This window comes from Talaromyces stipitatus, genomic scaffold (genome assembly GCF_000003125.1).
Source record: "Talaromyces stipitatus ATCC 10500 scf_1105507295523 genomic scaffold, whole genome shotgun sequence".
NCBI lineage: Eukaryota > Fungi > Ascomycota > Eurotiomycetes > Eurotiales > Trichocomaceae > Talaromyces > Talaromyces stipitatus.
The window spans coordinates 4,050,060-4,061,648 of NW_002990113.1; the positions used below are offsets into that span (position 1 = coordinate 4,050,060).

Genomic DNA, 11,589 nt, shown 5'->3' on the forward strand with positions numbered 1-11,589 from the left:
AATGTTAATAGGTACCCAGTATTCCTGGTTGAGTGGACGAGTTGAACCTTTGGTTACGTGTGTTGCGCAACTTTAATCGTTCAGAATTTCCACCCCACCATACCGTACAGCTCACCTAATTGCAAGCTATATAAATCTGCTTGGAATTCACTTGCGAAGGTCCTGCGTAATTGATGTTGCGTGCTTCGCAGCTCAATCGAGAAAGTAGTCTCCAGCGCTGAGAACTTTCCGGCCTCCAACAATTTTTTTTCCTCAGAGAGACTTGGAGCTTGACACTGAATTTTGATATTTACTTTCTACTGGCCGTTTTCTCTGATCATTTTCCTCATATCTAACTCCGAAAATACTCGAAATTGATGCTAATCAAGATGACGACGTTCACAAAAATCGACGATGGCTCGCTTCCCACTATAGCCGTTAACTCTGCGGCGCGGCTATCCAAAATCAACCCCAACATTTACGGCGGCTTTACAGAGTGAGTTATGTTTTGATCTTCACACCACAAGTTGTGCTTTGTTCGGCGTTTTGGCTCTAAGCAATCTCTCTCAGGCATATGGGCAGATGCATCTATGGAGGCATCTATGATCCCGGAAACCCTCTGTCGGACGAGAATGGATTTCGAAAAGATGTTTTGGAGGCCTTGAAGGAGCTGAACATCCCTGTTATTCGTTATCCGGGAGGGAATTTCGTTGCTACCTATCACTGGCTGGATGGTGTAGGTCCGAAAGAAAAACGACCGGCAAGGTAGAACGTGCCATATGTTCTTGTTGGAAGGAGATCCTAGACGACTAATGGGTGATGGTATGATTCTAGGCCGGAGTTGGCATGGCTAGGGACGGAAACGAATCATTTTGGGACCGATGAATTTCTCAAGTGGTGCGAGGTGCTGGGAACAGAGCCATACATTTGTCTAAATTTTGGAACAGGTAATGCTGGAAACATAAATCAGACATCACAAAGCCAATGACTAAATTTCAATTTCACAACAGGTACTCTTGATGAAGGTAGGATTCACCCTAATTCATCCTTGACATAGACGCTAATCCAGTAAGCTATGGCTTGGGTTGAATATTGCAATGGTACTGGCAACACCTACTACGCCAACTTGCGAAGGAAGAATGGCCGGGAAGAACCATACAATGTAATGTACTTTCAGTCGCCTCCATGTCTATTAATGGCTCTGACATGAGAAAATAGGTCAGATATTGGGCATTAGGAAATGAAGTCTATGGACCTTGGCAAGTGGAACAGACAACCAAAGAAGCTTATGCCCACAAAGCTTTTCAATGGGCTAAAGGTGAATGACCTTGACGATATTTGTGAGATGGCACTAATCGTCGGAAATTTGTAGCACTAAAACTGCTCGACCCGAACCTGATATTGATCCTCTGCGGTGAGAGTGGCACAACATCATGGGATTACTATACATTAAGGGAGTGTCTCAAACCTACTAGAGCTGCACTCAGTAGTAACCCTACTCCGCTCATCGACATGCATAGCATACATATGTACACGGCCTCAAAGGACCATCTGCAAAATGCAACGGCACCTCTGGCAGCCGAGCGCGCGATCGAAATAGCATCTTCGCTAATTGATCTTGCACGGATAGAAAATGGAGTGTCGCCTGACGACCCACGCCCATCTATCTGCTTTGATGAGTGGAATGTGTGGGATCCTCTTCGAGCAGAAGGCAGATTTGGTGCTGAGGAGACATATACCTTATCAGATGCATTGGCAGTCGGGGTCTTCCTCAATGTGTTTATTCGCAAGAGCCGAGATCTCGGCATGGCGTGCATCGCCCAGAGTGTCAATGTCATTTCACCTCTCATGACATCTCCAACTGGTATCACTAAACAAACAACTTGGTGGCCATTGCTTCTTTTCTCGAAGTATATGCGTGGATGGACTATTTCGGCCCATGTTTCTTGTGGAGCCTACAATGGCGGAACATCACCTTCATGGCTACGTAGTGTCAAAGAGACACCATGGCTGGATGTTAGCGCATCCCTAAGTGATGACGGCTTCGTCAATGTGGTTACTATCAACGTACACGAGCATAAAGACTTCGAGGCGAAGGTCGAAGGAGCTAAGGGTCCCGTCAACGTCTTTACTGTTACTGGAGCTGATGTCACGGTCACGAACATGAAAGGAAAAGAGGAAGTGGGCGCCAAAGAAACTACGTGGGATGGCCAAGACCATTATGTGTTTCCGAAGCATTCCTTAACCCTGATGCGCTGGAAAGAGTAATATCTAGCGAAAGCGAGCTTTGGTACGAAGTAGTATTCAACTGCAGAACTTTTACATAGATGTCTGAATCAATTAGACGATAACTCAGATCAGAAACCAAGCATTTTCCATTCCGATCGGTCGAATAAGTGCTTTCAGACTGAGAACTTGGGAGGAAAAAAAGGCCCCCAAAAAGAAAATTGATATTACTCTTCTCGGCCTAGCTCATGAATAAATCACGTGATATAGTTCACGACTAACATTTGGCTCAAGGTTTGCCGCCACCTACGAACTCTTAACGTTCTTCGAATCTTACAATCGAAATATCTCTTGAGCAGATATTACATTCAGAGCATCTCGAAACGCATAAGTCTCACGGATACATCAATTTTGACAGCAGAAAAAGAAAGAGGGACAAAAACTAAAAGAATAGTCCAAGAAAAAGACAAATGGATGTTGATTGAACAATAGCGAACAACACTTAACCAAGTATTTACGGTTGGAGCTTTCACGTAATACTCACATCTCACTTATTAGTTGGCCTGCAACAATGGCTCGCCGCGGGGATACGCGCTCACCATCACCTGTAGGCAGCACATACTCCTCATCCAAACGAAGTCGCAGAGATGATGATCGGTACGAGAGAGATGGACGCGACGAGGGAAGGACACACCGCCGATCACGCAGCCCCGATGTAAGTCGATTCCATAATCGAAGTGGAGACCTGCAAAAGCCATATTGTGGCAATCAACTGACACAAAATTCACAATATCAGAGGCGCTATCGAGACCGCGACCGTGATAGCTATAGACGACGGGATCGCAATGGGTATCGCGACGACCACAATTACAGACCATTGAAGCGAGATCGCTCGCGCGACCGTGACCGTGACCGACGTTCTGATCGGGACTATCGGCGGAGGAGCAGGGATCGAGACAAGAGTCGTGATAGGGACAATCGGAATAGGCGAGATGACTCCCGCGACCGAGTCCGAAGGCACAGAGACGACTCTACTGACTCGAGGAGAAGATTCAGAAGGGAAAGCAGAGACAGGTCGATGAATAGAGACTCTGCTGCCGGATCGCGAGAGGTCAGTACCAGAAAAATGCGTTATCATGATATTTACAAACAGGCTAACAATACTACCCAGGCGTCCAAAGCGCCGACTCCAGCCCCCGCAGCTCAGACGGATGAAGAGAAGAAAGCTGAGCGACTCGCAAAGCTGGAAGCGTGGAAGCAAAAACAAGCAGCTGAGCGCGAACGTAAACAACGAGAGCTCGCTGCTGCAGGCGGCCCCCGCAGTATCTTAAACGAAATCGACAAGAAGTCGGGTCTTGCTCCAGCTTCGCCCGCCCCTCTTTCTCCTAGTACACCATCCTCGATAAGTACTCCAGCTGAATATGGCGGAAAATTCGACCCAAAGGTGATTGCGAAGAAAGCTACTGGTGTTGCTTCAGGGTCATCTCTTTTGGGCAAGGACGTTATTGTTCCTGATTCTGCTAAGGCTGACGGCATAACCAAGGCTAACAGACTCTCAGTTGCTCCAAGCAAGGCGTCTGGTAAGTGTTGTCTCGATTGGAAGCTATTTGAAAACACGAAAACTAATGATGCATACTCAACAGCTCCTTTGAAAGCCAGCGGTAACGTTGGGAAATTTGGGTTTGGTAACAGAACCGCTACGGATACTGAAAAGCCCTCTGCGAAACGTACTTTGGACTTTGGCGAAGAGGAATCGAAACGTAAAAAGCTCGAGAAATTACCTAGCCCTCCGCCCGAGGATACAAAGGACGCCACCGGAGATGCCGCCGCGGAAGACGATGATTCCGACGTTGACATGGAAAACGGGACAGAAGAGGAGAACGCAGCCGCAGCACGAGCGGCTGCAGAGAAGAGAGAAGGGCGCCTACAAGGCCAGCAACCTACTTCAGAGATGGAGTCCAATGGCGATGTAGCAATGGCTGATGCATCTAATGCTAATGTCGAAGCTGCCGAACATCCCGAAGAAGAGGAAATTGATCCTCTAGATGCCTTTATGTCCGGTTTAGCAGAGAAAAATTCATTTAAGAAACCAAGTATGACCAAGTCGGCTAAAAGCAAGCTGCAGCAGCCAGAGGCTATATTCGGCGACGAAGATGATATCGATATGTCAGCTGTCGCTCACGGTGACACGGATGACTTCCTTGCTATAGCCAACAAGGCTAAGAAGAAAAAGGATATTCCTACAGTTGACCATACGAAGACGGAGTATGAGCCATTCCGTAAAAGTTTCTATACCGAACCTCTCGATTTGGCTCAGATGACAGAAGAGGATGTAGCCAGTCTTCGACTCGAACTGGACGGCATCAAAGTCCGTGGAATTGATCCTCCAAAGCCGATCCTCAAGTGGTCCCAATGTGGGCTCGGTGTGCAAACACTAGACGTCATCAGTAAGCTTGGTTACGAGAATCCAACTTCCATTCAGAGCCAGGCCCTTCCAGCTATCATGTCCGGAAGGGATGTAATTGGTGTTGCTAAAACAGGATCCGGGAAAACAATCTCTTTTCTTCTACCTATGTTTCGTCATATCAAAGATCAACACCCATTAGAGAACATGGAGGGCCCGATCGGACTTATCATGACGCCGACGCGAGAACTGGCAACGCAAATTCACAAAGATTGCAAGCCTTTCTTGAAAGCACTAAATCTCCGTGCCGTATGTGCCTACGGTGGTGCACCAATCAAAGACCAGATTGCGGAGCTAAAACGAGGTGCCGAAATCGTGGTGTGCACGCCTGGTCGAATGATTGATCTTTTGGCCGCGAATGCTGGCCGCGTCACAAATTTACGACGAGTAACCTACGTTGTTTTGGATGAGGCCGATCGAATGTTCGATATGGGGTTTGAGCCGCAAGTCATGAAGATCATGGCGAATATCCGGCCCAACAAACAAACAGTACTATTCTCAGCTACCTTCCCACGTAACATGGAAGCACTTGCACGGAAAACATTGAACAAGCCAGTGGAGATCATTGTCGGCGGCAGGAGTGTGGTTGCGCCTGAAATCACACAGATAGTCGAGGTTCGAAATGAGAATACTAAATTTTTGCGCCTTCTAGAATTGCTTGGCAATCTTTATTCTGACGAAGCAAACGAAGATGCCCGGACGCTAATCTTCGTTGACCGCCAGGAAGCCGCCGACAGTTTACTCCGTGAGTTGATGCGTAAAGGCTATCCTTGCATGTCAATTCATGGTGGCAAAGATCAAATCGATCGCGACTCTACCATTGCGGACTTCAAGGCGGGTATATTCCCAGTTTTGATTGCGACATCTGTTGCTGCTCGTGGCTTGGATGTAAAACAGTTGAAGTTGGTTGTGAATTACGACGCACCGAATCACTTGGAAGATTACGTTCACCGAGCCGGACGAACAGGACGTGCTGGAAATACTGGAACTGCTGTTACGTTCCTAACCGAGGATCAAGAGAGATATTCGGTCGATATTGCCAAGGCACTGAAACAGAGTGGCCAAGCGGTCCCAGAACCTGTCCAGAAATTAGTTGATTCCTTCCTTGAGAAAGTCAAGGCCGGTAAAGAAAAAGCCTCGGCATCTGGATTTGGAGGCAAGGGACTGGAACGCTTAGATCAGGAAAGAGACGCAGCCAGAAACCGTGAGCGTAAGACATACCGTACCGGTGAAGATGGTGAAGAGGAAGAGCGCGAAGACACGAAAGAGAAGAAGGGCGAAGAAATATTTGCCAAGGCTGCATCTGCTATTCAGTCTGCGTCTGCGCCTACACCAGGTATACCTAAAGGAATTGACTTGGACGGCAAGATCACAGTCCACAAAACAGAAAAACCAGCTGGCGGTAAAGCTTCTAATGATCCCCTGGACAAGGTTGGCTCGGCTGTGGCAGACATTAATGCACGATTGAGTCGCGCTGGAGTGATGAGAAGTGGCGTCCCGATTGATAACAAGGGCCCTGATGCCGGAGCATTTCATGCAACTCTGGAGATCAACGACTTTCCTCGTAAGTCCTACCTTATATTTCCTTCTATCATTTTCTTGCTTGAACTATTGCTAATGATACTTAAATTGCAGAAAAAGCACGTTGGGCTGTCACCAACCGTACCAACGTTGCCAAAATCCTCGAGGCGACAGGCACGTCGATCACAACTAAAGGCAATTATTATCCATCTGGCAAGGAACCTGGGCCGGGCGATACACCCAAGTTGTACATCCTTGTCGAGGGTGATACAGAACTGGTTGTTACGAATGCTATGCGAGAATTGATGCGGCTGTTGAAAGAAGCTACAATTGCGGCGGCGGATAGTGAAGCTAGGGCGCCAACTAGTGGCCGATATAATGTTGTATGAAAGCCTGAAAGCCTTGAAAGGGGGATTAATTCTTTTTTTCCGCTGGCCTCTTCTGTATTTCTATATCATATAATGTGATTTCAGCGCTCAATCGTTCATTAGCGGTTGGATGACCAATTAGACGAAATTCTCATCCATAACAGATGTTCGTTAATAAAATCGAAGCAGAGAATCCGAGACAAATGTGATAGTTGGTCACATTTAACATCAATGTAAATTTTTGCGTGCCCCCTTAAATACAACAGGGGGTGGGTATATTCTATACAGCTTCATAAAACGGAAAATACCTAGGTAACCTCGTATGTAACCTCGTATAGTCTTGACATCAAATCAATCAAACTATGAAGACATTGTTGAAATTTTGCCCTCTCTCAATTGACCGTGCCTATCATTGTCGGCACTGCCAAGACTGGAGACATGGAATGATTGGTATTGTCGAGCTTGTGAGTTGTTTTGAGATGGCGTTTGAGTTGATCTAGAGTTTGTCAGTACCAAAGATCATGAATAGGCAAATGAGGCCTGATACCTGGACGAGTAAAGCTCTTTGCGCAACCCGGATAAGTGCATTTATGTCTGCGTCCGCTGTGCGTCAATTTATGACTAGACATATTCGACGACTGTGAAGGTGAGTCAGTTTGTAGGGCTCAATGTATCGAACATGGTAAAAGACGAGGGATGGAAGTAACATACGTCACCGGTTTGAAAGTCACATCCTGGAAATGTACATTTAAATGGCTTTTCGCCAGTATGTGTTCGGGAATGGGTCTTGAGCTCGCTGCTATCTGTAAAAGCTTTGCCGCATTCTTTGCATTTGAATGGTTTCTCGCCACGATGGCTGCGCTCGTGACGTTCGAGTGTTGCTTGCCTTGCAAATGCTTTGCCACAGACTGAGCAAGTGAAGTTCTTGTCTACAATCGAATTTAGTCATGATGCAAAGCACCTTTTGAGGTAGGAAGGAATCATACAGTTGCTGTGAGTCAAGAAATGTCCCTGAAGCTTGGACTTCTGAGAGAATGGTTCGTGCGGTCGGTGGCAACCCTGCCAGCAGCAATAGTATCCATAACCTTTCACCCCATCAATAGGTTGCATGTGTTGCGTGATGAGATGTTGTTGGAGATCTCCACAAGAGTTGAAAATGGCATTGCACATAGAGGGCCCATGATTCCAGCGGCAAACGTGAGATTCCACTTCCTCGGTCAATGCTGGAGTTGGGCTCGTCAAAGCTGATGACATAGCCCTGTCTAATGAAGGAGGGCTGTCGATGAAGCTTGAAATGGTTTGGGAGCTTATACTCTTTCGCGGATTGCGAGGACGAGAATAATGGGCTACTCTGTGATGTGCTTGACCATGGTCATGACGGTGGACGCGAGCTTGTGACTGTTTCTTTGAGAATTCTACTAACTTTGTGTCTCCAGAATTTCGAAGATAGCAACCCAGATGTTGAAAACCTGCCTCTGAGCAGGATGGTCGTCCATCGCCTTGAAAACAAGGCATCTTGGTGGTGTCACTGTGTTGATTTAATAAGTCACTGTTCGATTCAGGTGTATAAAAGGGCGTATTGTTTAGCATGATATTCATGTCTAAATGAGACATATCTATCTGATTGTTGGTGAACAAAGAGTGCCAGGCATTGTTGCACTCCTTCGAATATTGCTGGCCTGTGGTAAGAGACCCATGGCCGGTATTGTGGCATTGAAAGTCTGAGAACGTATTCTCTGTACTGCAATGTTGATGCCTGGAAGTCGATTGATTCATCAGTTGCGACTCGTTTACAGGCATATCAAATTGTTGGTCAGTCATAGCAGGTAGAAACAGTGCGGGATCCCATTGGAAGTCGGTCTGCTGCAGCAGACCCTTTGCGGTATCGTCCACAGTTTGATCTTCGTCACAGCAGTGTCTGTCAAAACATGCTGGGCTAGTGCTTTCGCAATGTGTTTCCTCGCAATTAGCATCTGAGCACACTGTCGAGCCTAGGTCGCAGTCCACAAAGCCATCACAAACTGATGAGCAATTGAGCGAGCAAGCGTCATTTTGACAACAGCTGTCTTCGACTGCGCAGACCGCATCCCCGTTATGATGTATATCCTCGCATTGCCATTGATCAGATGGCAGCATAGGAATTTTCCCGGTGATATCATCGAATGCATCCCAATGGCAATCCAGACAAAAGTCGCCTGTTCCTCGGGAGGACATGATGACGATGGAGAGAAATACGGAAGAATCCCACGCTTATGCAAAGGGAGTGTCCGGTAAGGCTGATCTTATGGCGGGGTCAGACGGTACAGACTTCCGACAGAGAATGCTTCAGTTCATTAAAGTGTCAGTATTTGCCAGCGACAACTTGAGAAAAGCACATACAGCTTCTTCCGTGACAACTGCTCAGTAGTTAACCTCGATTCCGGCGACCACAAGATACAAACGTCGGGATAGAGAATCGATGAGGCTAAAAAGAATCTCTACGAAGAGTAGGTGATTAACTGGTGGTAGGTGAGCGAAGTAGCGCGGAGGGGTCGAGATTTTGCTCGTCGGGGCAGCGGTGGTGAGGACCTTGGTGGTGAGTTCGCTGCTTTGTCCAATATTATTGTTGCTTAAATTAATCCTTGGCGGTGTTGGTCATGGATCTCACGTTGAAAAGTCCCTTGCTGCTTTGCATTTTGACACCGCTCGAGTCCATCGATCCATCTAGAGGTCGATCAACCTGGAGATATTGTTGGATGGTCATCAAGAATAGAATGTCGAACAGTTCGGAGTTTGCGTGATGAAAGCTGATCCATAAGGGACCCACCTTTTCCACTTGAGCCAATCACCTACTGATCGCACACAGCATCCACCAATCAGATTTGAGGTAATACTGTACATTTCAACGAATCAACGAACGAATATCGCCAGCATCTATACTTGGATTTTGATTTGTTTTAAATATCTCGCTATGTTTAATGATATTACTGAGATACATAATCCTTTGTTTCGTGGAACGTCTGGCCAGTTGGCTGCTGGCTATAGAGTTGCTGTATTGCCCAGCCACGTGCCTCACGTGGCTTCCCGGCCAAGTCCACATCTTGTTCTCTTAACTTCACTGGGAACAACACAAACTTCTCATCTCAATTATCTGTTGCAGTTCTTCGTACTCGAACTACTTCGTTTATCATTCATTACATTTGGCCCTCTGCAAAAAGTACTAGCGTCCAAGCAACCAGTCAACGAATCTATCCACGCCCTCTATTTGCATCCCGACCCTTGACATTAGGGATATTCGCTTCCCAACTACCAAGTCCCAGATTCATCGTCATTACAGCTCGTAGGAACAATGGGAAATGTATGTTCAAAGTCGGCTAACAAGCCTGACGACCCTTTTTCCCAACCAGGCCGTGTTCTTGGATCGTCAGCCCCTCCAGGACAACCAAGCCAACCTCCTCGCGCACCAGTCCCTAACAATGTAACACGGGGACCTGGAAGGACACTTGGAGGTGCTTCTTCATCACAGGATACCGCTGATGCTAGAAGCAAAGCGGCAGAGGCTGCTCAGGTATACTCAAACATTGCACTAATTAATAACTGCGAGAGTTAACTGCATTTTTTTAATACAGAAACGTGCAGAGGCGTTGAACACCTCCAGTAAAGGGAAGCTTGGAAGTCAACTTGCTGCCCAGAAAGCCCGGACGCAAGCCCAGACTCTTAATGCGGCCAGTCAGGCGGAAGTCGCCGCTAGAAATGCGGATAGTGCTGCGGAAACGAGACAATGGAATTGATCCTGATGCTCCGACTTACTCATTTACTAATGTACGTTTATATGAACTTCCACATTATTCCTGCATTTTTCGGAGTTTGACTTGGTCCTTTGGTGTTAGATTATTCACCCATCAAACGCTACTTCCTCATGTCATTGATAAACAAAACGAGCGGAATTTGTCGAATTTTCATCATTCATTCTTATTGTCAACTACGTTGTCATTTTCATGCCGCCATTAGCATTGACAACACTGCCAGTACACCACGCTGCATCTTCTGTACACAACATAGCAACAACGCCCGCAATCTCACGAGTGAAAGCAGGTCGTCGCCCGCCCATCTTCTCTTGAATCAGCCTGATCTTCTCGGCATCCAGTCCCTCCAAGTCACTCGCGTCTGCGGCGACTTTACTCAGAGGTGTATTGTCTTGCCAACCCTGAATATCTTTCCAGAATTTCTCGCCGGTCAAGAAGTACATATCGCCGATCACAGGCCCGGGATTGACTGCGTTCACAGTTGCTCGATCTGCCAATTCTCGTGCCCATGTCCTTGTCATGGCTTCCAACGCAGCTTTTGTACCACCATACACGGACTGACCCTCAAAACCGAGGCTGGAAGAGACACTCGAAATATTCACAATGCGACCCGACCGATCATTGGGCAAGTAGGGGATGCATGCTTGTGTGAGTAGAAGCGGTGCAAGCACATTGATGTTATAGTGCCAATGGAAATACTCTGCGTCAATGGGGCCTTTTGCAGAGTCTGCAAGCTTTCGGTCTTGTGAGACCCCAGCGTTGTTGATCAGAATATCGATGCGGAGGGGACTATCGCCAAAGTGTTTCTTTGCGGCGTCGATTATTACCTCGCTGGCCTTCTGGGCGTCGGTAAGATCTGCGCGGATCGTGGTGCACTGAGTGCCGAATGACTCTGAGAGTGATGCTGCCAGCTCTTCGGTTTTGGCCCGTGACGATTCGGACGTGAAGTTCAATAGGAGTGAGCACCCTTTACTAGCTAAATTGCGAGCGATCGCTTGACCAATACCTATGCGTTTAAACAATGGTCAGAATTGTCTGAAATGTGTGGCCAGTCTTCTTTACATACCCCGCGATCCTCCGGTTACGATGCCAAACTTTCCTTCTAGAGGTCGAGCCATTGTATCAACACACAGATAGTTACAACCAATGCATATGAAATAAAAACTAGAGAACTTTCTCGACTATATATACTCAAGATTCCTTCCACAACAGCATTCGTGTCACCTCGAGTGACGCATAATCACCA

General features: G+C 47.0%; 5 protein-coding genes across 7 annotated transcripts; 3 read left to right on the forward strand and 2 right to left on the reverse strand.

Annotated features, from left to right (window-relative positions):
- The first annotated feature begins 191 nt into the window (after positions 1-191).
- On the forward strand, positions 192-2,306 carry TSTA_074320 (alpha-L-arabinofuranosidase). Its single transcript, XM_002341398.1, has 6 exons — positions 192-475; positions 550-744; positions 814-926; positions 1,053-1,141; positions 1,198-1,297; positions 1,352-2,306. Exons 1-6 carry the CDS (start codon positions 357-359, stop codon positions 2,245-2,247), a joined length of 1,512 nt encoding a protein of 503 aa, XP_002341439.1. The 5' UTR covers positions 192-356; the 3' UTR covers positions 2,248-2,306.
- A 470-nt stretch (positions 2,307-2,776) lies between these two features.
- Positions 2,777-7,059, forward strand: TSTA_074330 (DEAD/DEAH box RNA helicase; the record flags this gene model as incomplete). The annotated part of the gene is made up of 5 exons (XM_002341399.1): positions 2,777-2,920; positions 3,002-3,316; positions 3,377-3,785; positions 3,849-6,233; positions 6,305-7,059. 5 exons carry the CDS (start codon positions 2,777-2,779, stop codon positions 6,577-6,579), a joined length of 3,528 nt encoding a protein of 1,175 aa, XP_002341440.1. The 3' UTR covers positions 6,580-7,059.
- On the reverse strand, positions 6,244-9,110 carry TSTA_074340 (C2H2 transcription factor, putative). 3 transcript variants are annotated; one of them, XM_002341400.1, is made up of 5 exons: positions 8,938-9,050; positions 7,545-8,881; positions 7,270-7,487; positions 7,106-7,196; positions 6,244-7,054 (listed from the first exon to the last, which is right to left on the reverse strand). In XM_002341400.1, exons 2-5 carry the CDS (start codon positions 8,770-8,772, stop codon positions 6,951-6,953), a joined length of 1,641 nt encoding a protein of 546 aa, XP_002341441.1. In that variant the 5' UTR covers positions 8,773-8,881; positions 8,938-9,050; the 3' UTR covers positions 6,244-6,950. The 3 variants fall into 3 exon arrangements, with proteins under 3 accessions (XP_002341441.1, XP_002341443.1, XP_002341442.1); XM_002341402.1 differs by having other exon boundaries at positions 7,545-9,110; XM_002341401.1 differs by having other exon boundaries at positions 7,270-8,881.
- A 776-nt stretch (positions 9,111-9,886) lies between these two features.
- On the forward strand, positions 9,887-10,457 carry TSTA_074350 (uncharacterized protein; the record flags this gene model as incomplete). The annotated part of the gene is made up of 3 exons (XM_002341403.1): positions 9,887-10,105; positions 10,167-10,359; positions 10,428-10,457. 2 exons carry the CDS (start codon positions 9,887-9,889, stop codon positions 10,326-10,328), a joined length of 381 nt encoding a protein of 126 aa, XP_002341444.1. The 3' UTR covers positions 10,329-10,359; positions 10,428-10,457.
- Positions 10,458-10,519: 62 nt separating this feature from the next.
- TSTA_074360 (3-oxoacyl-(acyl-carrier-protein) reductase) lies at positions 10,520-11,461 on the reverse strand (the record flags this gene model as incomplete). Its single annotated transcript, XM_002341404.1, has 2 exons — positions 10,520-11,349; positions 11,410-11,461. The coding sequence occupies 2 exons, from the start codon at positions 11,459-11,461 to the stop codon at positions 10,520-10,522; spliced, it is 882 nt and encodes a 293-aa protein (XP_002341445.1).
- Positions 11,462-11,589: the final 128 nt, after the last annotated feature.